The 26,329-nt window shown below is 34.7% G+C and overlaps 1 protein-coding gene across 1 annotated transcript; it reads right to left on the bottom strand.

The window, feature by feature from the left end:
- Positions 1-11,199: 11,199 nt before the first annotated feature.
- On the bottom strand, positions 11,200-17,774 carry LOC107866226. Its single transcript, XM_047407729.1, has 16 exons — positions 17,754-17,774; positions 17,573-17,655; positions 17,301-17,487; positions 17,185-17,228; positions 16,366-16,551; positions 15,169-15,767; positions 14,675-14,883; positions 14,157-14,568; positions 13,878-14,045; positions 13,613-13,791; positions 13,099-13,510; positions 12,802-12,999; positions 12,539-12,717; positions 12,025-12,439; positions 11,752-11,894; positions 11,200-11,638 (listed from the first exon to the last, which is right to left on the bottom strand). Exons 1-16 carry the CDS (start codon positions 17,772-17,774, stop codon positions 11,381-11,383), a joined length of 3,693 nt encoding a protein of 1,230 aa, XP_047263685.1. The 3' UTR covers positions 11,200-11,380.
- Positions 17,775-26,329: the final 8,555 nt, after the last annotated feature.

Raw genomic sequence — 26,329 nt, 5'->3', positions numbered from 1 at the left:
TAACATTTCTACAACCACCATAGTTATCCATTCTGATATCCTTCCTTATTTTAAATAACTAATAATCACAGCTAGACACTTCTTCTACTAACTACCATACACTCTAAAAATTTTGCTACAACATTAGGCAATCACCATACAAGAGCAACCCACCCCTCAATCAAGGGTAATACAACTCAAACTACTTATTTATGCAAAAGTCACCCTCACCCTGACTTCGAACCTTGTGATGTCATATCATTAACTTTGGGATCATCTTACTACCAACAGGTTATGACACCTTAGCACATACTACCATGCGGGTGGAAATATTATTTCAACATTCTGACATATATCACTACCCTTAAGCATGACATCTGCAATAAGAATTTTGAAAGGGAACATATACACTTTATACCTCAGGCTCAAATGCACAATTGATGATGATAGGGGTATAAGCTTAAATCAATGCACTTTAAAGAACTTATGGACTCCTCTCAATCCCTTGTGCAATTTCATAATCTTTTCTGACTCAATTAGAAGGGACCACCTCATTTAGACTCTAAGATTCTGTACTTGAATCGACTCAATAATGAGACATAGTTAATAAAATCAGAGTAAAGAAGGAATTTGGATAACTTCCAAATGGAAAACACAATGACATGATCTAGAACATGAAGAAAATAGGAATATTCCTAAACGCCTATTAGTTTCCTCCTTATAAGTGTGGCATGCTACACACCAATAAATAGGATCTACATGATGTGATTTCACAGACACCTTGGGACCATAAATTGTGCTTTGATACTAAGATCTCCTTGACCCCAGCCAAGGCCCTGGCCTCAATGAGCATCCTAAACCATAAAGGCCCGGACGCCCATCTCTATCTGGTAATCATGCACACCATTCACATATTATAAGAAAATGCAGAAATTATAATAAAACAGAAACATGGTCAAACTCTAAATTTAGTTGAATAATACGAAATTAGGTTCATAACATTCAAAACACATGACACCAGTCTGCGAAATCTCTAACTGTATGAAAATTAACATGTGCCTAAAAACTTGGACAAAGCCCCCAGTCGGACCATAAAACAATGTGAAATGACAAAGTCTAATATCCCGGAATAGAGAAAGCTCACCAATTACAAGTCTTAGACACCCCAATCTACTGCTTAGTGGGACCTCAGGACTACGCATCAGATCCTAAAATATAGGGGTCAATACAGACGTACTGGCACACATATCAATCCAAAAATAAAATACATTTTTATACAACATAGGTGAGAACTTTTATAAAATAACGTATCACAAAATCAATTAAAAACACATGGGCATAGTATGATAAGTTTCAAACACATTTCTTTCCTTTGTAACTAAATTTACTTTACTATTGAGCTAGATGGTACACCCTAAAAGTTCATGTTTTTAACAAATTGCCAAATCTCGATTTGCCGCCAAGATTGGAGTACTAGTGAGGAGAGGACACGCAAAATTGCAAAGTAGGGTGTCAAAATCCCCAATCAAGTCAATATGTCATGGTTGGGAATAATATCACAAAGTAGGGATACTAACCATAGTCCTGAATTGGGACGGCATAATACAAGGTACACTAGATCACATAGCAGGGTACCAAAGTCTCGTGTCTGTAAATCACGATTTTCAGCATAGAGTCTCCTGGCTCGTGCTTTCTTCGGGTAACCATCTAAATCTCTTTAAGCCCAATTTTAGCCTCTTAAAAATATAATTCATGCTTAGAAACAAATCTTTCTCATTATGTTTAGGGTACATTACAACAGGGTATCGTCATACCCAGACTTGTACGCCATTCATATCATATCAATTTTCACAGCCCTTCTTATTCAAAAATATGTATATGACCACCAAAGATTTATCAAGTCACATGAGGGTTTTTATTATCAAAATCACATGAAACTTATGCAAATCCATTCTCTTTACAAGACATTAATACGTGGTGGCCATTTTATTTATGCATAATGGTTAAAGAGACATTTAAAACTCAAGAGTTTATCATCATTCATAAACCAGACACCGACATTAGTTATACATAAGTCTCATGATCAAAAATGGGGGTTCTTAATTCAAGCTCTCATAAACAATTCACTAATTTACATCATGCAAGATTCGTAAACTTCATCCTGGGAGTGAAATCTAACAAGTTACATTCGTAAATCATCTTTTGAATTCAAATTACATAAGCATGAGATTTATAAACCAACTTATAGAAAACCCCATAACAATTTCAAAATTCCATCAAATTGATTTCACAATGCATGCTCTTAAAATAATTTACCAAAACCCTTTTTCATATACATACATAAATATCTTCAAAGCTTGTAAAAATCTTAAAACCCATGCTCATGAGATTTATGATAGCCCCACGTACCTTACGTTTTTTATATTGAAGTATGAAACCTTAATTTTGAAACTTTCTTGAGACTCTTGAACTTGAAAGGCTTGAATTTTAGATTTCTTGGAGGAGAGTGTTGAATTTTGTTCTTGGAGAAAGAGAAGGGTTTTTATGTAAGTTGATTTAAAGAAGATGGGCAAATATTGCCCTTTTAGGTGTTATAATTCATGCTTTGGACGTTTGGGGTTGAGCAGAAAGGACCAAAGTGACGACCCTTAAGATGCTAAAACTGTGGGGGAATAGTCCCCGCTTTGTGACCCCTAGTTGGGTAAAGCAACCCCCATGACATGACCCCTAGTTGGGTAAATCAGCCTTTGTGATGCGAGGCTATCGCGACCCCTTACTGGCTCACATGAAAAAAGCCATAACTTTTCACTTGGGTGTCGAATTAAGGCAAAATTGGTATCGTTGGAAAACTAACCCAATTATCTATCATTTGGTGGGTCTTAAACTGAAAATTTCTACATATATCAAAAGGTATACACGTTCAAAGTAGATTCTTGTAGAATCGAATACCAAACTTTGGACGAATCAAAGGTTCTTAGCTCAACTTTGCTCTAAGTGATTTCTATGAACATTTTTAACCTCAATAGCACTTCAAAAATGAGGAAAAAGATCATGACAAATGAATTTAAATATAAATAATGGGATTACAGTTTACACATGTAGGAACGACAGTTTGATTTCTAGCTTGAAAAGGCGGGGTGTTACACTTATTCTATCTGAGATACCTTTTGCATCCTTATATACTGACAGATCAAGAGCAAAATAATGTAGTTAGGGGGGTTCCCATCTAGGTTGTTAAGCCCCCAAGGCAGTCAGCCCTTGCACTCCGATCTCCTCACTCATGGCCTAGTTATTTGAAGGAGTTACTTTTGAAGTGTACGAATCGTCAAATAAATTTTCATCTATGGAGGCACTTTCTAATTTGCTAGGGGACTCAAATTTATCAAACGAAGGGGTTTTGGAGGAAGAGTACAAACCCTGATGTGAAGAAACTGTTTGGTCGGAGATTTGGTATTTGGAAGGATTACTTAGAATGTCCTCTTCAACAATTTTGGATTTAAATGGATTAGTTTTAGTATTGTCTTCCTTTTTAGAGGAGGGGTTGATTTTGGGGTCAACACTGGCATCAACAGCATTATTTTTTTTTCAAAAAGTGGATCATTTGGAGTTTTAATCTTCTCTTGTGTATTGTAATCCCTAGCAATCGTGCGTAGGGAAAGTGGAGTAAACTTTGTGATGGCAAATTTCTTATCAAACCTAGAAGGAATGGAAACAGAAAGAGTATAAATTACTTTTAATGGAATGGGCTCGTCTTTTTGTGAGGATAAAAAAGAGTAAGATATTTTAGGAGTTTGATGGGCTATGAATAATAAATCAGGATAGACTTCTTTAAAATAGTTTGAAAATTGATGAGGTTGTATGAGAGATAATTTTCAAAATGAGAAGAACAAGAATCCAATTTTTGTAATTTGATTTTTTGCCTTAAATAAATCATGAAAGAATGATTCGGATTTAGTTATTAGATATGTCTAGTGAGACGTGTCCAGTCAGATGGGTACGTCTATTGGACTTAAAGTACAAGTGATAGCTTTTAGAAGAGGTGGGAGAGTGATGTGGCACAAATCATTAAATATTTAAAATGGTCACCGTTGAGGAATAGTAAATGATACTAACCTGATTGGGGACCTGGTCCCTAAGTGATTCTTTGAACTCAATCATTTTATGTTGTCTCACTTCCCTTTTTTATATTTCTCTTCTTTGCCATAGGTGTATATCTGTAGAAGATATGAGACTGAATTAGTCATGTAGAATATCATCTAACCAGGATACTTGCTCACCAAATCATAGCCATGTAGGGAGGATCATGAGAGTCTCCTGCATCCACATTGATTTCATCAACTCTACCCCTTCTTGTGTCACTTAACTAGTTCTCTGCCAACTTTCATCAAGGATCTACCAAAGATATGCCCTTCAGAACTTGGAAGTCATCATTTTGCAACTAGATTCATAGCTTCACAAGCATCAACATACTCTGATTCTTCAAATCCATCACTAAGGAGATATTGCCTCCACTAATGGCCTTCAGCAAAATATGATTTTCAGATCTTCAATCATGTGCTCTGAGCAGCCATCATCGATATCCTTGTATTGGTTTCCCTCTCTTGCCTTGCCCTACATCATCAATCACTTGTTAGCTTTGGGAACTCATTTCAGTCTGAGTTCCCAATATGGTGATAGAGGAAAATTAACTATTTTGTCTGGCGAGGTAATCTTTGTTTCTTTCTTCTGAGTGTTGTGAAGTTTCTTATACCCCTCTGAATTGTAGCTTTGGATGGACACATTTCATTTGAGTGACCATATTTTCCACAATGGGTAGATAAAAGATCATCCTGGTTCCTTATATATCGGTTAGAAAATTTGGGGCTATCACCTTGACTATGATGTCCTAATCCTCTTTTGCTACTAAATCCTTGACTGGTGAGGGTAGTCAGAGTTTGTGAAGATATAGTCCACTTAAGAGTTTTCTCAAGTTTAATATTCACCCGAACTAGTTCCTTCTCAAGTTCTAAGTTTCTTTCCAATGAAGCAGTCATATTAGCCTTAGCTTCAGCCAATTCTTCTTCCAGCTGAAATTATATCATCCTTGCTTCACCTTTTCCCTTGGAATTCTACTTAGAAATTTCATTAAGCTTCTCAATTAGAAGAACATTTTACAAGAGATAGTGTTATGGTTTGCTTGATGTCCAGCCACGTGCACATTCAGTTCAACCATTTCTTCCTCACACTTTGAAAGATCCTTCTTTAGCTTTACCTTTTTATTTATGAGTTCAACTATCTAGACACTTAACTCAATAACTTCTTCCTCACACTTTTCCAAAACTTCCTTTAAGTTTTCCTTGTCTTTGATAATCTTATTCAGAGAATCAATCACCATTGAGTCAAGAGATTTCAGCCTACTAAGAGAGTAGTCCTTCAAATTTTCTTTGATTTCTAGGAGAGTCACTGGTTCATCTTCATCATCATCAGTATCTTTCATCGGATCAAACAGTGAATCAAAAACTTACACCTCATCTTCCATCACCATCATAGAGACATCATTTCCTTGCTTTGAATCATTTAATTCATTTGAAGAATCACCCCAAAAGGCTACTAATACTTGATTAACAACTTTGTCAGCTTCTGCTTTATTGTTGTACTTAATAGGGACCAGGTCCTTTCCCTTTTATTTACCAACGGCTTGCTTAGCATATTCCTTGTACTCAACCTTATGCATTGGGCAATCCTTAATGTAGTGACCCAGCTTGCCACACTTGTGACATATGTCACTTGTTTTTTCTTTCTTGAAGTTCTTGTTGTACTCTTCTCTTCTAGGTAGAGACCTTGATCTTCTCAAGGCTTTGAGAACCCTTTTTGTAATATAGGTTTTTATTCCTCATCTTCAGTACTTGAGGTTTCTTTAGTATTCTTTAGAACCAGGAATTTTCCACCTTGGGCTCTTCCTTTTAATTCCCCAGCTTCTTCAATATTTTATAGGTTTTAAGACTGCCAATAAGTTCATCCATGGTCATTGTCTTCAAGTTCATAGCTTCAGTGATTAGATTAACCTTGCATTACTACTTCGTAGGAAGAATGCTCAGAACTTTGCGAACCCATTGGGTGCTCAGAACTTTGCGAACCCATTGGGTGGTTCTGATTTCCTCTCTCAAGCAATGAAGTTCATTTGTTATGGATGTAAACCTAGTGTGTATTTCCTATATGGACTCTCCCTCCTTCTTAAAGAAAGTTTCATATTTATTTGTCAGCATATCCACTTTGGACTCCTTAACCTAACAGTTTCCCTCATGGATTGTTTGAAGACAGTCCCAGATCTCCTTGGCAGATTCACAGGCAGAGATCCTGTTGTATTCATCAGGACCAATACCACAAACCAGCAGCTTCTTTGTGTTATAATTATTCTAATTCTTTTTCATGTTTGCATCATCATATTCCTTCATTATCTTGGAAAATTGTGAAGTCATATCACCAATTTTTATTTCCCTTATAGGAAAAAAAGGGCAATTATTAATGACATTCCATAGCTCTGAATCTTTATCTATGATAAAATCATGTATCCTTGTCCTTTACCACCTATAGTACTCTCTATTGTATCTAGATGGTGTGGTAGACTGGCCTTCTTCAAGATTAGGAGGAGCAACCATTCAATTTGCCATCCACTCGTCATTGCCAAAAGCTCTATCCAATTTGCTAGAGATCATGTTTATACCCATTTGTTTATTAGACCATGCATAATAGTTCCTTTTGTTAGAAAATCAGGCACACACAGCAGAAGCAAATAAGTAGGTTCACTTACATGTAATATAGACAACCAACACAAACACATAGTTCATACGAAGGATGCTTAAAAATAATCAGGAATACCCCTTAAAAGTAATCAGGAATACCCCTTAAAGCTTGAGAAAATATCTTGAAGCGAATCCGTCTTCGAATTTGCAGTTTTCTATAGTGATCTCAAATTCACATCTGAACTCTCAAACACATCGATAGCCTCTCAAACTTGTCCCTAAAATTCATTTAGGTCCCTAAACTAAGGCTTGTACCTATTAAACCCCTAAACCCCCTAATTTGGTTCAAATTGAGCATTTTTTGCCCACATGGCACTGTGCATGCAGTGCACTTCGGAAAGCGCGTGAGGTTCTTTTTTTTAATTAAATTATGAATAAAAATGTGCCAGGTGGCACTGAGGCCCCCAAAAATATTAATTAAAAATTTATATTTAAATTATTTTATTAATATAATTTTTAATTATTATAATTTCTTAATTCTTTTTTTTATAAAAAGAACCCCCCCCCAATGTCATCTTCTTCACACCACCCCACCCCCACCCTCACCCCCTGCATCTCCACCCCACCCCGCGTCTTCATCGTTTCAACCTTACCCCACCCCCGTGTCTTCGCCGTCACCCCCCACCCCACATCTTCACATGAATAAATTCTTTTTAACCCACCATAATTATTTCCATTTCTTGAAAAATTTCAACAAGATTCACTTTTTATCCTCCATTAGTTTCACCATTTCTTGAAAAATTACAACGAATTTCAATAAAGGTCACTTTTTTCTCCAAAAAAGATCACTTTTATCACCATTTCTTTTTTTCCTCCACAAGAAAGATCACTATTTTTTTCATTAATATCACCATTTTATGAAAAATTTCAATAAAAATGACTTTTTTATAGACCCCTTTTGAATTTTTGAAGTAGATTTAAACAAAAATTTTGTGTGTATATTTTTGAGGATCGTGAAGAAGCAAGATTCACTTTAATGGAGAAGAAAATGAAGAGGGGGGAGGGGGGATGATTAACGCTGGGGAAGGTGGGGGCTGGGGAGAGAGACTGGGCTGGGCTGGGGAAGGTGGGGTTTCTAAAAGATTTTATAATTTTTTTTTAATAATTAGTTTTTAAATTTTTATTTTCTAAATAATTTTATAATTATTTTTTAATAATTTGGATCCTCAATGCCATTTTTTATTTTCATTTTTTTAAAAAAATTATAATATATTTTTAATAATCAGTTTTTTATTTTTATTTTTTAAATAATTTTATAATCTATTTTTAATAATCAGTTTTTTATTTTTATTTTTAAAATAATTTTATAATTATTTTTTAATAATTGGAATCCTCAATGCAATTTTTTATTTTTATTTTTTTAAAATTTTATGATTTCTTTTAAATAATCAGTTTTTTTTATTAATCAATTTTTTATTTTAATTTTTTAAATAATTTTATAATTATTTTTTAATAATTGGAATTCTCAATGCAATTTTTTATTTTTATTTTTATTTTTTAAATAACTTTATAATTATTTTTGAATAATTTGGGTCCTCCATGCTTTATTTCGGATTTAATTAGTATCTCGTGTCGTGACCTGGGGGTCTATCGAAAATAGCGTCTCTACCTCATCGGAGGTAGTGGTATGGACTGCGTACATCTTACCCTCCCCAGACCCCACTATGTGGGAATACACTGGGTTTGTTGTTGTTGTTGTTGTTCGATCCTCAATGCTATTTTTTATTTTTATCTTTTTAAAAATTTTATAAATTTTTTTAATAATTATTTTTTAATTTTTATTTTTAAAATAATTTTATAATTATTTTTTAATAGTTTGGATCTTCAATGAATTTTTTTATTTTTTTAACAATTAGTTTTTTTATTTTTATATTTTTTAATTTTTTTTATAATTATTTTTTAATAATTTGTATTTTTTAATTTTTTAATTTATTTTTAATAATCAAGTTTTTATTTTTATTTTTTAAATAATTATATAATTAATTTTTGATAATTATCGGACCCACAATGTCACGTGGCAGCTTCCAATTAGCCCCTTTTGTCACATCAGTGTGTGTGTGCAACACACACTTTGAGCTTTTAGCTGATTGGAACCAAATTGGGGGGGGGGGGGGGGGGGAGAGATTTAATAGGTACAAGCCTTAGTTTAGGGGTCTAAGTGAATTTTAGGGACAAGTTTGAGGGGCTATCGATGGGTTTGGCCTATTATTATCATCCAATCTACCAGGAATATTGACCCATCTCAGAATTTCACCTTATAATAAATCAAAACGATAAATAATATAGACAGATCATAATACTTATATCAGGATTGAAAATATAAGTACATTTAACAGAATAGAGAATATGTTTTTTATCAGTCAGTCCAAAACAATTATCTTTATCCCGTTCAATACATACAAAATGCACTAGAACGAGAAGTTAGAACTATACCGTTCTCGTAATCAAGATAAATTAAATTAAACTCGTGCTACAATCATTCTGATGATTTGTCCAAATTTCCATCTACGATTGTGAACTATAATTTGAACTCATGACAATCGATGATTTAATCTTCTGTGTATAAGCTAAAACTCTATATATCAAATCATCTACTATATAAGTTGAGGACACATATATGACAATGATCTATTTAATGTAACAATTTATTAAATTGAATAAATAAATAAATAATCATTCAATAAATAATACTACATCAAAACTTGATGATTTATAATAAATCCTAACACCTTCCCCTCCCCTGCTTCCATGATAACTCACTTAGCTTTTGTTGAGTGACAGGTGCCCTGTAATAGTAGGTCGGGCTAGTAAACATTGCACTAAAATCTCAAAATTAGTCAAGGAAGGATTCATAAATTTTGGTAGTGCATTCCTTTGATCTACATTAGAATAACCATAGACAATAATCATAAAACAATGAACCCCTGATTGTCTACTGCAAATCTTACTGTGAATCATTTGAGCATCAGATATGAGATTAAAAACATCATATTCCCTAATATTCCATAATACCCAAACTGTGCCATTCACTACACTTATATAGATGTAAAAGAAGCTATAATTATTTTGGAATAATATAAATAATCTATTTCACATAAATTTAAGATGTAGGATGAACTAATACAAAACACATTTGTTATGCACTCTAATATATGGGTTGCTCTCTCTAACAAACTTGTTCCAATGTCCTTCCTCTAGCCCCGTTTTTTGAAGTAGAGCATGATGAACTATTTAACCTCTTTGCTTTATTCATCTTATATCATGTACTTTAGGAATCGTATCATATCTATGTTAATTTTGGATTTGCAAACTTGAGGTCTAAAATGAACATTGAATATTTGTGGGGTTGTAAATCATTTCAACAAGGATAAAAGAGGAATTTAAAGTTAACTTTCCAAAAAGAAATATGTGCCACATAAAATAAGAGGGATAGAGTACTTCGTAATAATCGGATGGTTAAACCCTTATTAGTCCTACAGATAGCTAGCTAGATGTTAACATATAGTATATGTTTTAGTAGTCGAAGCAAATGTTATGATAGCCTGAATAAGTTGTCATTGCTGCTAAGTTAATGACCTCTTGGAAAAGATAAAAGAGTAACTATGTCCTGAGCTCAATGTTTTAGGCTAAAAATTTAAAAAGGGACAGTTGAAAATTAGCTGAGCTTGATTAATCGAAACAAAATATATTTTCATTGCTCTACTTTCAATTCAAGCTCAACATGTATCATAATGCTTTTGTAATAAAATAAAATAGCCAGAAAAACAGCACTATAACTTACCATGTATATCAGTCCTACAATAATATTCAAGTTATCTGGGTATTTCATGACCTATGTACTGACATGTCTTACTTTATTTAATGATTGACAGTCTCTTACTGTAAAGCAAACCATTTACTAATAATTATATACAAATCCGCAATGTATGTGCATTTCAAAGCATAAGGTGCTACTAATGTAACATTTTCCGAGTTGCTCATAGTTTGTTTGTTTTTCCTCCCAACTACTCCCTCCTTTTCATTTTACTCGTCACAAATTTCTTAATTTGATTTCTCATTTTACTTGTTATTTTTCATTAATCAAGACAAGATAATTTTTTTCTTTTTTTATCCTTAATATTAATTGTTTTTACTCCAAAGTAAAATATAAACATCATTTAATAGAGATACTATGGTAAAATAATCATGTTATTAAGCAATATCAAATTAACGAAGGGAGTAATTATTGTAATTATGTCTTATGGAGTGTCCCTTTCCATGTTTAGCATTTATTTACATTGTGTTAAATACATTTTTACCAAATCTGATTTCACTTTAAAATGTACTTCGCATTGAATAGAAACATATAATAAATAGGAGTAACTTATAGTAACAATACTACCTATTTATTATTTTTCTTAATGGCGAGAAGTGAGCTAAAGTGACTTACTTTGGGACAGGAGTAGAGTAGTAAAATATTATATCCAAATCTGAAAGACAAGAAGCCAGGAAACAGATAGAGTCGAACAAGCTCAACTCTTTACAAGTAGTTAAGGTTACAAATATAGATCCAGAAACAGAACGGAGTAGCTAAACAAAATATGAGTTGGAGTTTAAAGTACTAAACAAGTGAAACAATCTTATATACCTTCCGCAGAAGGAAATATGATGACATTGAAAAGAAGTTCAGATCTATTAGCCCATTCAAAGACACAAACATCACCTACTTTTAGGTTGTTGTCCAACACAAACTCCATCCAACCGGCACTGAACTTCGCGTTTGATATTCCAAGAGTGCATTTTACAGCCCATTGTATTTCTCTCTTGCTTGAAACTTGAAGTACCACTTCACTATGTCTAGAGGAAAAGAATTTCCTAGCGACTGACAGCATTATGATCTATCCGTTTGAGGATGCATTAGCATATAGAACAAAAGATTCATCATTTAATAGTGATTCTTAGTCAGGGATTAGTAATGGATGACTAAAATATTCAAGAATAGCTATCTTACCAATCGCATCTGGCCTCTGGCTGGAGACACATATGATGGATGCATGACACATATGAAGAATGGATTTGTAGATGTAAAAGATTTTGCTTTTTGATATGCCATTACCATTTCTTTGGCTATCACTGTGCCTTCACTGAGTTCTTCTGCAAAATCCAAGCCAACACGACTACATTATATTTAAATGATCAAGAAAGTACCTTTAATGGATTGTAGATGTTAAAGCTATGATTTTCAGTATACACTAGAATATTTCGTAATGAGCCGCTCAATAACCTTCAATTTTTGAAGTGAAGAAACAATCAGAATCACCTTTCTGCTTCTTTTCAAGATTCAGTTTCCTTCTGTGAACAATTTTGGGTTGAGAACATGGAACTGAATTCTCAATTTTGACCATCTTGTTATCACAATTAGAAACCCCTTCATTTATTTTATGCATTGATTTGTTCTCAGCTCCACGAAATATAGTGACATCAAAAATGGGCTGAGTGCCCTTAATCAGTTCAAACACACAAACATCACCAATTTTTAACTTATTGTCCTGCACGAACTCCTTCCACGTGAACTGAATTCTCGCGGCTGATACTCCCAGGTCATATTTAACAGACCAAGATCCCCTGCCAGGAACACGAAGCACTAAATCGCCACATTTCTCCAGAAAATATTTCCAAGCAAATAAGAAAGATATGCGCTGCCAAAAGAGATGGAGACGGTAAATTGAGTTTAATAGCATGCACCCTCATGAATTGAATAAAGATCAAAGTATTGGAAAATCTATGAAGTAGCTTACCAGATTGTATGGTTTCGAGACATATGATGGTTGCATAAAGTATATAACAAATGGGTTCTTAGATTTAAAAGCTTTTGCTCTTTGATACGCTCTAGTCCTCTCTTTGCCCAATACTGTCATGTTCACAGCATAAACCATCTCAGTTTGTTGCTTGTGCATCCTGCAACTTTCTCCGCTTTCTTCAAACAGAAATTCATAATCAATGTATTACTACTACGCAGATGATCAATTCTGTTAGTAAGCTAGAGTAAACACTTTCTTACTTTTGGGTTTTCTTGTGAAAGACGGTGAAGCTACATCCTCCTGTGACTTTTCCACCTTGATACTTTTGGTGTGAATGCCAATTGAAACATCATCTTCCGCCTCCCCTTCATGTCTCTTTCTTTTGCTGCCATGTCCTAACGGACAACGGCCCAAAATCTTAATAGAATGTTCCATCTCAGTTCCTTCGCCATGTTCTTCTGAAAAAATTCAAGCCAATATAACTTTAAACAATCAAGAAAAGTACTAACGAAATCTGTGTACTTTAGACTATCTTATAGAGAGTTAAATTTTATCACCTTTGATTTTTGAATTGAGATCATATGAACCTCCTGTCTTCTGCTTCAATTTTTCGTTTTGAACTGCCTTTGGTTGAATACATAGAACAGAATTATCAGTTTTGATAAACTTGCTTTTACTATCAGAACCCCCTGACGCTTCTTCAACTATATTGTGCATTAGTGTGCTCCCAGCTGCACGAAATATTGTGACATCTACAAATAGCTGAGCACCCTTACTCACTTCAAATACACAAACATCACCAACTTTTAACTTATTTTCTATCACGAATGCCTTCCAACCAGAATGAACTTTTGCATTTTTTGAACAGATAGTGTATTTGACAGACCAAGATCCACTGCCTGGAACACGAAGCACTAAATTGCCATCGTTCTCAAGGAAATACTTCCTAGCAAATGTTGACGATATGTTCTGCCAAAAGAGATGGGCACACTAAAATGAGTAATGACATTAATCCATATGGATTGAATAAAAATTTTTGAAAGTCTAAAGAGTTTATAGCTTGTAACCAACCAGAATGTATGGTCTGGAGACGTACGATGGTTGCATAAAACATATAATGAATGGACTCTTAGATTTAAAAGCTTTTGCTCTTTGATATGCGATAGCCCTTTCTTTGTCCATTGCTTTCTTGTTCTTGTCATAAGATATCTTGGACTGTTGCTTGTGCATTCCGCAACTTCCTCCGCTTTCTTCAAAACAAAAAAACAAAATCAATGTTTTACTACTAAGTTGTCATGTAAGTATAAGATCAATTGTCCATAGAATACCTTCTTACTTTTGGTATTTCTTGTCAAAGAAGGCGAAGCTACATGTTCTTGTGGGTATTCCAAAGCGTCATCCTCTGAATCCACTTCTAGACTGTTTCTTTTGCTGCTCTGTCCTGATGAATAATGGCCCAAAATCTCAGCAGAATGCTCAATCTCAGTGCCTTCACCATGTTCTTCTGAAAAAATTCCAGCCAATATAAGGTTGATGGAACAATCAAGAAAATTCCTACTAAAATGAAAATTGTAGTATTCCAGACTACCTTACAGAAAGAATTCAACTCAATTACCTTTGATTTTTGAACTAAGATCACAAGAACCTCTTGTCTGCAGCTTTAATTTTTCTATGTGAACTACCTTGGGTCGAGAACATGGACCAGAATTATCAATTAGGATAACCTTGCTTTTACTATCAGAACCCACTGGGATTTCTCCAACTATATTATGCATTAATGTGCTCCCAGCTGCATGAAAAATTTTGACATCTACAAAGAGCTGAGCGCCCTTAATCACTTCAAATATACAAACATCACCAACTTTTAACTCATTTTCTAGCACAAATGCTTTCCAACCAGAATGAACTTTAGCATTTCCGCTCCCTATAGTGCATATGACAGACCAAGATCCTCTGCCTGGAACATGAAGCACTAAATTTCCATCGTTCTCAAGGAAATACTTCCTAGCAAACTTCAACGCTATGGACTGCCAAAGGATATGGCTAAGTAAATTGATTTTGACATTATGTAAAATGGAATAAAGAAATATTAGAACACTGCAAAGTCCATAGAGATTATAGCTTGTAGCTTACCAGATTGAATGGAGTAGAAACATATGATGGTTGCATAAAAGATATGATGAACGGATTCTTAGATTTAAAGGCTTTTGCTTTTTGATATGCTGTAGAGCTCTCTTTGTCCATTACTGTCTTGTTCTGATCATAAACACACTTGGATTGTTGCTTGTGAATCCTGCAGCCTTCATTGCTTTCTTCATACAGAATATTAAGAGCATTGTGTTAATAATACATGAATTTAAGTTATAAACAGCAATAATGTAAAGTTCCTTTATACACTTTTTGCATAGTTTAACCTATGATGTTGGTTAGTTACTATTTCTGCAAAGCTACTAATTACCAGTAATACTTATCATAAAGATTTATGGCGTGATAAATAACTTGATTAATTATTTTACACTGTCAATGAATAGAATTTAAACTCATACTACTAAATTATCATGCAACAAGATGATTGATTTTCAATTCAGTTCATAGCCAATAGGATAGATAGCATATAAGATCCTCACTTTGTCCCTCTCTTGTGAAAGACGGGAAATCTATATCCTCTTGCGACTTCTCAACCTCCATTCTTTTGATATGCATATCAATTGAAATATCATCCTCTGTGTCCCCATCATGTCTTTTCCGTTTGCTAGACTGTCCTAATGGACAATGGCCTTTGTTATCAAGCGACCGCTCAACCAAATCAGGATTTTTTTCTTTCAACTTCTGGCTTCTTGGAATACCCTCAAGGATATCTACAGAATCATCCGACTCGGGTCGGTCGGTACTTGGTGCATGGTGTGTTCCCTGGCAATGGATGGTGCGTATACCATAGGCAGAACTATATGGATATTCGATTTCTGCTGCACTCAAATCAAATATGATGACATTATAATGGGAACGAGCATTGTATTCAAACATCAAAAAGTGCCCACAACTTATTGAATAATAATCACAGAAATCCTGCCATCCTTTGGAGAGCCACATTTGGCCTTCAGAATGTTCCACTTCAACCTCCCATACTTCTCCACTGGGAACCTCAAGATACACAGGGTTTAACATGTTCTTGCAATATCTGCTTGCAAAGTCTTTCGGAATCTTCTGCGTGCAAAGGAAATCTGGACTAAGTTTCATACATCACGGAATCAAAGAGCAAAACATACTCATATAATTGTCTGTTCTTATATAATCAACTACTAATTAGGCCAACTAGAACATATAGCAGATATTCTTGGATGCCATTAAGCTGTGAATCCTGATATCTCAGTTTTACTATAGATTATGGATTAAGATCTCGGTGACATATATTCTAAAATGAAATAATGGGGTTCCAATCAGATTAACAATAAATGTAACTATACTGAAGCCTTGACCACTTAATGTAACTATACACTTGACTCTTTCGTTAAAGTATACACCTAAAAATGCCCTATTAATTCCTATGACTCATACAAAACCATAAGCCTAAATTTGTCAACAATCTTTATTATGTTCTTAAAACTATACTATTTTCCCAAATTTTAACACCTCAAATATCCCACATTTTGTATTCACATCACTTCAAATTTCTCTCCAATAAGGAGTATATAAACACAAAACCGGCAGATGCATGCACAACACTATATATCTTATGGTTGAGTTTATAAAATAAAAAAATGAAAAGAACTTAAGAACATACTAGACAGGTGCATTCATGTTGGGATAATATAATCTTGTAGAACTTTGGTTGCACGTTAATGTTATTGTTGTTAGTAGTAGAAGAAGAAGGATTCCCAAGGGAAAATCCTTCACCATTTTGCCGGCGGAACTTGGTAGCCATGACAAAACTCTTTGTTAAAATGTTATTGTTATTAGTAGCAGAGCTGTAGTAATATACAGCAACTTGTGCAGTGTCATCAGGGGACACTCTGCAGAGTAGGCAGGTAAATGAACCGTCAGTATTCCAATTTATGCTTCACTCTCTCTAATTTACTTATTTCTAAGAAGAAAGAATGATATTATTCTCTCCAATTCCAAATAGTTGTTACTTATGATTTGGTAATCCCTCCAAAAAAAAAAATACTCCGTAGTTATTAGAAGCACATTTTATCAAATTATTTTTATTAATTATATTTTTAAAATATAAATTTAAATACTTGCTTCATCTATTTTTGTTTATTCATTTTTATTGATACGGGAACTAAAAAGCGGTAAATAGGGATAATTTTACCATACGATCGTTTGAATGCTTTGAAAAATACATTAGATAAAGAATTATATTTAATGTTAAGGATAAAATGGATAGAAATTTATCAATTGTGTTTATAAACTGAACAAATATTATTGGACATCACAAAATAAAAAATTTGATAAGTAAAGATAGATGCAGGGAGTATATACATTTTCTATAGTCATTTAATAATATAGAAAAAAAAATAAAATTCTCTTAATTTCATAAATAAGACAACTAAATTGAAACAAATATATTTAATAAGAGGGCCAACTAAAACGAAATGAAGGAAGTCTTATTTTTCTATACTTTGTATTTAGTACTTCCTCACTCCATATTCGTTCCATTTAATTTGACACTCTTTCCTTTTTCTGCCTTTTAAAAAAAATGTCACATTTTTACAATTAAAAATAATTTAATTTTAATTTTAATTTGACGTTCACTTACCATTGACCGGCCGACGCCGGCGACAGAGTAGGAATGCCGGAAACTAGTAAGGTTACGTCCTCGCCCCCGTTCTCTCACCCTAGTCCTCTCTATCCTCTCCCCTCTCCCCTTTCCTTTCCCTCGCCGTCTTCTGAACCAACCAACCACTGCTTTCGCCGGCGAGTTAAGGTCACAGTCGGCTCGACTCCTGCAACATAGGTAGCTCGCAGCTCTGGTCACAGGCCACCGATTCCGGCGGGTCCATCTAAAGGATCTGTTGGTTCCGACCAGACCTGATTCCGTCAGTTCCAGTCTGAGTTCGGCGAGACTCCGACGAATCCCCGGCGATAATATACAGGTGACCAGTTTCTGCAATCTGCTTGAAGGGACGCAACATTACAACATTACAACATTACAACATAACATGCAAGAAACAAGAAATCGGTCTACACGCGTATCCCGGTGATTTCTAACCTTTTTTATTTCCTCCTTCATATTATTTATTGTATTATCTCCTGTACCTTGACTTGTGTGTCTGCTGTAGTATATTCGTGACTTGCACCGCTTCTTATTATTTGTTTTGTTGTCGTTGGTGCCAGGCCATTAGTGTGCTCTATTTTTCTTACTGTTAGTTTTGTCCTTACATTGGTTTTGTTTCTTGATTATTTCTTCTAATTTGTGTGAGCCTTTTATTTCCTGCTGCTTCTTTGTTACTATCATTGTTTATATTTTCTTATATTTTCTTGTAGTAGAGGTTATGGTCATTGATGGTTGGATAGGATCACGTCCGATGGGGTTTGGGCGGGGTGCTGTTATGGGAGCAGAGGAAGAGAGAAAGACGGGGGTGGGAGGGAGGCCAAGGTTTGGCGTCAGGGGTGGTAGAGAAAGACATGATGATAGAGTTGGTAGGCTGAGGGTTGGGTCTTGGAATATAGGGACTCTTCAGGGTAAGTTCATAGAGCTTGTGAAGATTCTTAGAAAGAGGAGGATTAATATTGCATGTGTTCAAGAGACCAAGTGGGTAGGGTCTAAGGCTAGGGATGTGGATGGTTACAAGCTTTGGTACTCTGGGAGCGAGAGGCGTATGAATGGAGTTGGCATCTTAGTAAATAAAGAGCTTAGAGGTCAGGTAGTGGAGGTTAAGAAGATCAGCGATAGATTGATGACTATTAAGTTGGTCATTGGGGGGTTTACCCTGAACGTGTGTAGTATTTATATGCCGCAGCTGGGCTTGGATGGGAAGGATAAGATGCGGTTTTGGGAGGCTTTGGATGAGCTGGTGAGTGGCGTGCCTAGCTTGGAAAAGATTATTGTAGCAGAAGATTTCAATGGGCACATCGGGGCATTACCGGGAGGCTTTGGTGATGTTCATGGTGGTTTTGGTTTTGGGGAAAGAAATAAAGAGGGGGATACTCTATTGGATTTTGCGAGGTCCTTTGAGCTGGTGGTGGTGAACTTGGGCTTCCCGAAGAAGGACGATCACCTGATCACCTTCCGAAGCGCGATAGCCAAGACCTAGATTGACTTTTTGTTGCTTAGGAAAGGGGATAGGGTATTGTGTAAGGACTATAAGGTCATCCTGAGTGAGAATCTTTCGACCCAGCATAGGCTCTTGGTTATGGATTTGGGTATAAAGAAGGATAGGAAGAGAAGGGGTGAGGAGTGTAGACCTAGAATTAAGTAGGGCGGTTTGACGCCAGTGAATGCATGGGAGAAAGGGGTGAAGTTGGCGAGAATGGGAGTGTGGGAGTGTAGGGGGGGATATGGATAGTATGTGGGATAGGGTGGCTAGGTGCATCAGGAAGAATGCTAGTAAGGTGTTGGGTATTTCTAGGGGCCGGTGCGGGCATCATCGGGGGGATTGGTGGTGGAATGAAGAGGTTAAAAAAAAAGCGGAGACCAAGAAAAGGGCGTATGCTAAGTTGGTTGAGAGTAAGGACGAAGAAGAGAAGCGGGTAAACAGGAAAGAGTACAAGTTAGCTAGAAAGGAGGCTAAGTTAGCAATTATGGCGGCTAAGACGACAACATTTGAGAGGTTGTATGTGGGGTTACAGGAAAAAGGAGGGAAAAAAAGATTGTTTAGACTCGCTAAGGCTAGGGAAACAAAGGGTCATAACCTCAATCAGGTGAAGTGCATTAAGGGGGAGGATGGTACAGTGTTGGTGGAGAACGGCTACATTAAGAATAGATGGCAGTCGTATTTTCATAGGCTCTTGAATGACGAAGGGGATAAAGCTATTGTGTTAGGGGAGCTTGAGCACTCAGAGGAGTGTCGAGATTTTAGTTATTGTAGAAGTTTTAAGGTAGAGGAGGTTAGAGAGACTGTTCGCAGGATGCGAACGGGTAGGACGACGGGGCCTGATGAGATACCTTTGGATTTTTTGAAGTTTTCTGGCGAGGCTGGTTTAAGGTGATTGACTGGATTATTTAACAGAATTTTCAAGACGGGAAAAATGTCCGAGGCTTGGAGGTGGAGTACTATGATCCCTCTTTATAAGAACAAGAGTGACATTCAGAGTTGCAATAACTATAGGGGTATTAAGTTATTGAGTCACTCTATGAAGATTTGGGAGACAGTGGTCGAGGTGAGGCTAAGACGGATAGTGTCTATTTCGGAGAACCAATTTGGATTTATGCCCGGCCGCTCGACGACGGAGGCAATTCACCTGGTGCGGAGGTTGGTGGAATAGTATAGGGAAAGAAAGAAGGACCTGCACATGATTTTTATCGACTTGGAGAAGGCATACGACAGTCTCCAGGGAGGTGCTTTGGAGATGCTTGGAGGTGAGTGGAGTCCCGGTAGCATATATCAGAGCAATTAAGGACATGTATGATGGAGCTAAAACCCAAGTGAGAACGGCGGGAGGAGACTCAGAATATTTCACTGTCTTGACAGGATTGCATCAGGGATCTACTCTTAGTCCCTTTTTGTTTGCTTTGGTGATGGATATGTTGACGCGGCGTATTCAAGGAGAGGTTCCTTGGTGTATGCTTTTTGCAGATAATGTAGTTTTGATTGATGAGATGCGGGGGTGTGTGAATGATAAATTAGAGGTATGGAGACAAACTCTTGAGTCTAAAGGGTTCAGGTTGAGTAGGAGTAAGATTGAATATTTGAAATGCAAGTTTAATGACGTGAGGCTGGAGAATGAGGTGGTAGTGAAGTTGGAATCACAGGTGGTATGTAAGAGGGATAGTTTTAAGTATCTTGGGTCCGTGATTCAGGGTAATGATGAGATTGACGAGGATGTCTCGCACCGTATTGGGACGGGATAGATGAAGTGGAAGATCGCTTCGGGGGTGTTGTGTGATAAGAAGGTGCCGCCCAAGCTTAAACCCTAATTCTACAGGGTGTCAGTTCGTTCGGCTATGTTGTATGGAGCGGAGTGTTGGCCAGTTAATAACTCCCACATTCAAAAAATGAAGGTGGTGGAAATGCGGATGTTGCGTTGGATGAGTGGGCTGACTAGGGGGGATAGAGTTCGGAATAAGACTATCAGGGAGAAGGTTGGTGTGACTCCAGTGGAGAATAACATGCGGGAAGTCCGATTGAGATGGTTCGGACATGTGATAAGGAGGGGAATGGATACTCCGGTCCGTAGGTGTGAGAGGCTAGCTTTGGATAATTTTAGGCGGGGTAGAGGTAGGCCGAAGAAGTACTGGAGAGAGGTGATTAGGCGGGACATGGAGCAATTACAGCTCACAGAGGACATGACCCTAGATAGGAAGATCTGAAGGACGCGAATTAGGGCAGAAGGCTAGGGTCAGTTTGGATCGCTAGTGTAGGACATTACTTGGTGGGGGTATTATTCTTGTTATGATACCTTGTTTCATATTTTAGTATGAATCTGTTTACTTTTCTCTGTTTACTATTACTTGTGGGTGTCGTATTTATGTTATGCCATCTTGTTCCATGCTTTATTATGAATTTATTTATTATTTCATGTCTCGAGCTGGGGGTTTATCGAAAACAGCCTTTCTACTTTTTTAGAGGTAGAGGTATGGACTGCGTACATCTTACCCTCCCCAGACCTCACTATGTGAGAATATACTGGGTTTGTTGTTGTTAATTTTAAATTGTTCTTTCATCCTTAGTAAAATAATTTACAATCATATAAATATCTAATTATTGTTTTAGACAGTAAATTTCAAAAGTCTTTTTTTAAAATAAAAACAACATGTCAAATCAAATAGTGCCACATAAAAAAGGACCGAGGAGAAACACAATTAGAATTTTGAGAGTTAATCAAATTTTTCTTTGACTAAAATTCTTTCTAAGTAATTTTAAATATTTTAAGTCATTAATTATTCTAATTTATGATATTTTCTACGTAGTTTTCAAATATATCATTTTTTTTCAAAAAAATAAAACTTCTATTTCTAAATTCATGATCAAAGTTAGAAGTTTAAATCTCGTTGCAATTATCCCGCAAAATTGGGACAAAAGGAGAAACAATTTATGGGTGAAAACCATTTTCACCTCTCAATTTTTCTTTAAAAATCAAATTTCCCCTTAACTTTCAATAATAATCAATCTTCCCTCTTTATCCTATTCAATGTTCATTTTACTCTTGATATTTTAATTATATATTTATGTAACACCTCTTTTATTATATATAGTATTTATTTTTCTAACATAGCTATTTTTAACTTTTTAATTCAAATTCATTAACATTACAAGTAGAATAATACATTTATGAATTTATAACAAAATTTAATATTATTTTTTAAGATCATTATTTGAATGTTCTATGCATCAAGTGTGTATAAATGTATGTACATGCACATGTGTGTATTTTTTGTGTTTCACCACTCTCTTACTTCTTCTATTTTTATATTACTTGATCTTTGTTGATGATCTGACAGACCTCTTAAAAGTTTTTAGTTAGAGATATATTTTATTAAACTAACCTTATTAATTATACTTTGAAACATCATTAAATTTTATAAGATGAGAGAAGTGAGACTGAGATGATTTAAACATGGAAAAAAAAGTGCACCGACGTCTCAGTTAGGAGTTGCGTGAGGCTGGTCATAGTGGGCGTGCAGAGAGTAGAGGTAGGCTTAAAAAGTATTGGGAAAAGGTGATTAGAAAGAAATGGCACACCTTAATATTACTGAGGACATGACTATAGATAAGAAGGTATTGAGATTGCGTATTAGGATAGAAGGTTAGTAGTGAGTCAAGTGTAGTGTTGCATGTAGAAGTTATAGGGTTGTTGGTGTTTGTCACAATATTAGTCACATCCTCGTAGTTTTTGATTTTGATGTCTATCATCATTTGTTGTTTATTTTATTTTTGATTATCGTTTTATTTTATTGATATTATTATTTCTTGCGTGTAGGCTTTGCATCATTTTCCTTATAAATTGTTATGCTTTTTGTATTATTTCTTCTCCTTCTATTTGAATTGTGGCACTTGGACCGAGCATCTCGTTGAAATAGCATTTCTACCTCTATAAGGTAGTAGTAAGAACTGTGTATATCCTACCCTCCCCAGACCTCACTAGTGAGAACCTTCTTGGTATGCAGTTGTTGTAACTATTGTTGTTGTTTGAAACTTTAAATTTGACTACCACTACTATATGTAGTTATTTAGTACTAAGGTTAAACACAAAAATTTACAGTAAAATTCTACTAATTTTATAAATTCAACAAAAAAATTAAAATGACAATTTTAGTATGGGGTCAAGTAATATAAGGCGGAACAATATTCTCTATTGTCTACATAAATAAATAAATTTTAATTTTCATTAATAAAGTATTTCATAAATTATAATTTAAAATAAATTTACAATCTAAATAAATACAATCATTAAAAATTTGACCTTATTTTAATTAAATTTATTATCGAGAAGTAAAATAGTGACAAGTAAAAGTGATTGGAAGGAATAACTAAGAAGAAGAAATGACCAGAAAAAAGAGAAGGAAGAAAACACTAAGTGAGTGTTTGGTCATAATTTTTTTTAAAAAAAGTTACTTTATTTGAAATCATTAAAGTTGTAGTTGGTGTTAGAATCGTGTTTGATCATACATTTTGCACTAAATACGTAGAATTTAAATATATTTTCAAAAATATTATATTTGATTTAAGCACGAAATCTAATTTAAATAGTGTTATTTATTAAAAAATAAAAAATTTAAAATAAAGCAAAAGTAAAAATAAGATTTTACTTGTTTTTAAAATTTTAAATATAATTGTAAATCGTATTTAAAAATTTCATGAGTAAACACTTATTTTCAAATAAAAAAAAATTGAAAAACTTTCATGGTGGATCCTTAAAAAAAACATGCAACAAAGGAGAAGGAATACAGTAATTAAAAAAGAAGAAAAAAATGAGCTTTCGTGGAACAATACATAATTGTCTAATTGTTTTATTAGGTGGGGCCAATAAGTCCACTTGTTAAAAAAAAGTAAATGCCTCCTGCACTTATTACGTGGAATGTGAGGCACAGGGTAAAATTTTTCGAACATCATTAGCTTATACGTAATTAGTATTTTTTAATTTTTATCGCCCAAAGGATAATGTTTAAAAATTTTGTTGCATGGATTACAAAGAAAAACAATATGATTTAGAGAAGAAAAAAAGAAGAAGAAGAAAGTTGATAAGAAAAGGATACAATAGGCATTTTAAAAGGTCAATTAGGATTAAGGGGGGAGGATGGTTATTGTGGAAATTTGAGGAGTGAGTTTGATTTTAAATCAAAATTGGGGATAAAATGATTTTCTCCCTTTAATTTTTTCGGTCCATTTTAGTTATCACGCCTACTAATAATAATTAGTTTTAAATAGTTATTACTTTTTCGAAAGTTAAGAAATAATTAGTTACTAATTTCCACCTTTATCTTTACTAAATAAAAATTAAGAGAAAACTAATATTGTGAACAATCGAGGAGTACCGAATTTAGATCCAAACAATAAATAAGGGTAAATTGACTTATTTTAAGGGACTTATAAAAGTTAAACATGATAAGCATTTCGTTTTATTTTCCAAATGAGTGGTACTCTTAGCTTATGTATACTTCTTAAGAAAAGTACGAACAATCCTTGAAAATAAGAAGTGTTTATACTAATTTAACAACATACTTAGTATAGTCCTACACTGTAAAGTGTGTAGAGGATAGAGTGTATGTAAACTTTACCCTTATCTCAACGGAGAAAAGACTAGTTTCAATAGACCTCAGCTCAAAAAGAAAAGTTCAAAGTAGTTCAAAATAAAAGTAACAAAAGTAAAAGCATAACAAAGCATAATGAGCAGTAAATACAATAAAATAATGCGACCAAGTGGAAGAAACAACAAAAAAGTAATTGAAAGTAAGGATCAAGAAACTACATGAGCAATTCTAGTACTATTAGTTATACGGATAATGAGATAATATACTAAATTACATGAGCAATTATAGTATTGTTGGTATAGACAAATAACGAGATAATGCACTACTACCTTGATATTTCTGCACGTCCTAATAACTCACTTGAGTTATGCCTAATTTTTGTCTACGGATGGAACAAGTTATCTAAAGTGTTTCAACAGAAGGAGTAAAGACAGTAAATAATAAACGCAATAATTTTACGTGAAAAACATCTAACTCAAAAAATATGTACAAAATTATGACATGTACCTCTACATGATTTAACCCTAACTTCACTAAACAATAATGAGCCTCACCACAATTGATTATAAACCTATGTAACCTAAGGAATCATAAACTCTAATTCCTATTTACCAATCTCCTTAGACAGTTGAATCTTACTTCGAGTTATACTTTAGATTACAAAATCTTGCAACCCTAGGAACTAACTCTACTTCCTTAAACACTCACAAAACTCGCAAGGTCTGTGTTCCAAAGTCTTTGAGTTATCCCAACTTGAAAACTAAATTCTAAGCCAATTTAAATGTAACGACCCAAAATCACCTCCCGGGACGTCACACGGTGCTTAGGGCTACAAGTAGCCCTAAGCTAACCCTTTGAGCTTATCACTTCTCATAATACTCATTCAAGAAGGAATATATAAAAAACTGACTCTGTCATATCAAATGAAAGGAAATACGAAGATAATACTCGATCTAAACGACCACAATACTGGAAATCTCAACATAACCACAATATGATAACTAGTCTGACAAAGTCTCTACTACTCCATGAACTAGAGAGCCGTTGGGATAGATCCCCAACTGACTCAAATTGGACTGAAAGTAATAACATAACCACTCAAATACTAAAATACCTAAAGATAGGCCCTAGAACCATAAGGACTCGCCACTGGATAAATATAGACAAAGGTACTTGGGAATCACGGACGAGGCTGGGACTGAACACCTGAATCTATATTATAAGATAATGTAGCACATATACATATATGTGGATCAACACTTAGATATATACTGAGTATATGGGGGTGTATGCATTTACATAAAACAATATCAATAATATTTAATCAAATCATGCATACAAATAGGAATGACTCACATGGCTTGAATAAGTCTAAAATGTAAAGCTCATAAATCATGTATGACGAAGCATATAACACAAATCTCGTGAGTCATTATACTTTAGATTTAAAATCTGCACTCTTCTCTTATTCTCATTATTCATAGGATGAATGAAGCTTTAAACAATACTTTCAACACATACATATATTTCAGGGGGAGTAAAACTTCTTTATTGCTCAAGGACTTATAACTCTTTTGAACTCAAACACTTGGAACTCGGAATCATATGACTTTGGTTTAAAAACTAATGATCAACTCTTATTAGTAGATAAAACTACTTCCTTCTTTTGAAAATACTCAAAAGAAATTCATTCACTTTAGAAATATCTCACCTCAAAGCTTTAGGGAAAAATATTCTATCTCAATGGAAAATACTTTAGATTAGGGAGGTCATGCGAGCTACATGGAGTCCAACGTCTTGTACTCTTAAGGAAGAAACCTCACATTGGGGAGAGGCGTCATACTCTTGCCAAGGAGTATAACCTCAACTCAGTGATCACTTATCTCAGCCTCGGGCCCAATCATCTCGGCCTTAGGCCCAAAATCTTAAACCTA

This window comes from Capsicum annuum, chromosome 2 (genome assembly GCF_002878395.1).
Source record: "Capsicum annuum cultivar UCD-10X-F1 chromosome 2, UCD10Xv1.1, whole genome shotgun sequence".
Classification (NCBI taxonomy): Eukaryota; Viridiplantae; Streptophyta; class Magnoliopsida; order Solanales; family Solanaceae; genus Capsicum; species Capsicum annuum.
This window is presented reverse-complemented; position numbering and strand designations above follow the sequence as displayed.

Bases quoted from the DNA above. Each gene is read 5' to 3' on its own strand.
- LOC107866226 (XM_047407729.1), bottom strand. From the start codon at position 17,774: ATGAAGGAGGAAATAAAAAAG. The intron at 13,511-13,612 runs GTTGGTTACAAG...CTCTTTTGGCAG, and splicing joins TCTCCAGACCATACATTCTG to AACATATCGTCAACATTTGC. The intron at 12,718-12,801 runs GTAAGAAAGTGT...TTCTGTTTGAAG, and splicing joins TTTCACAAGAAAACCCAAAA to AAAGCGGAGAAAGTTGCAGG.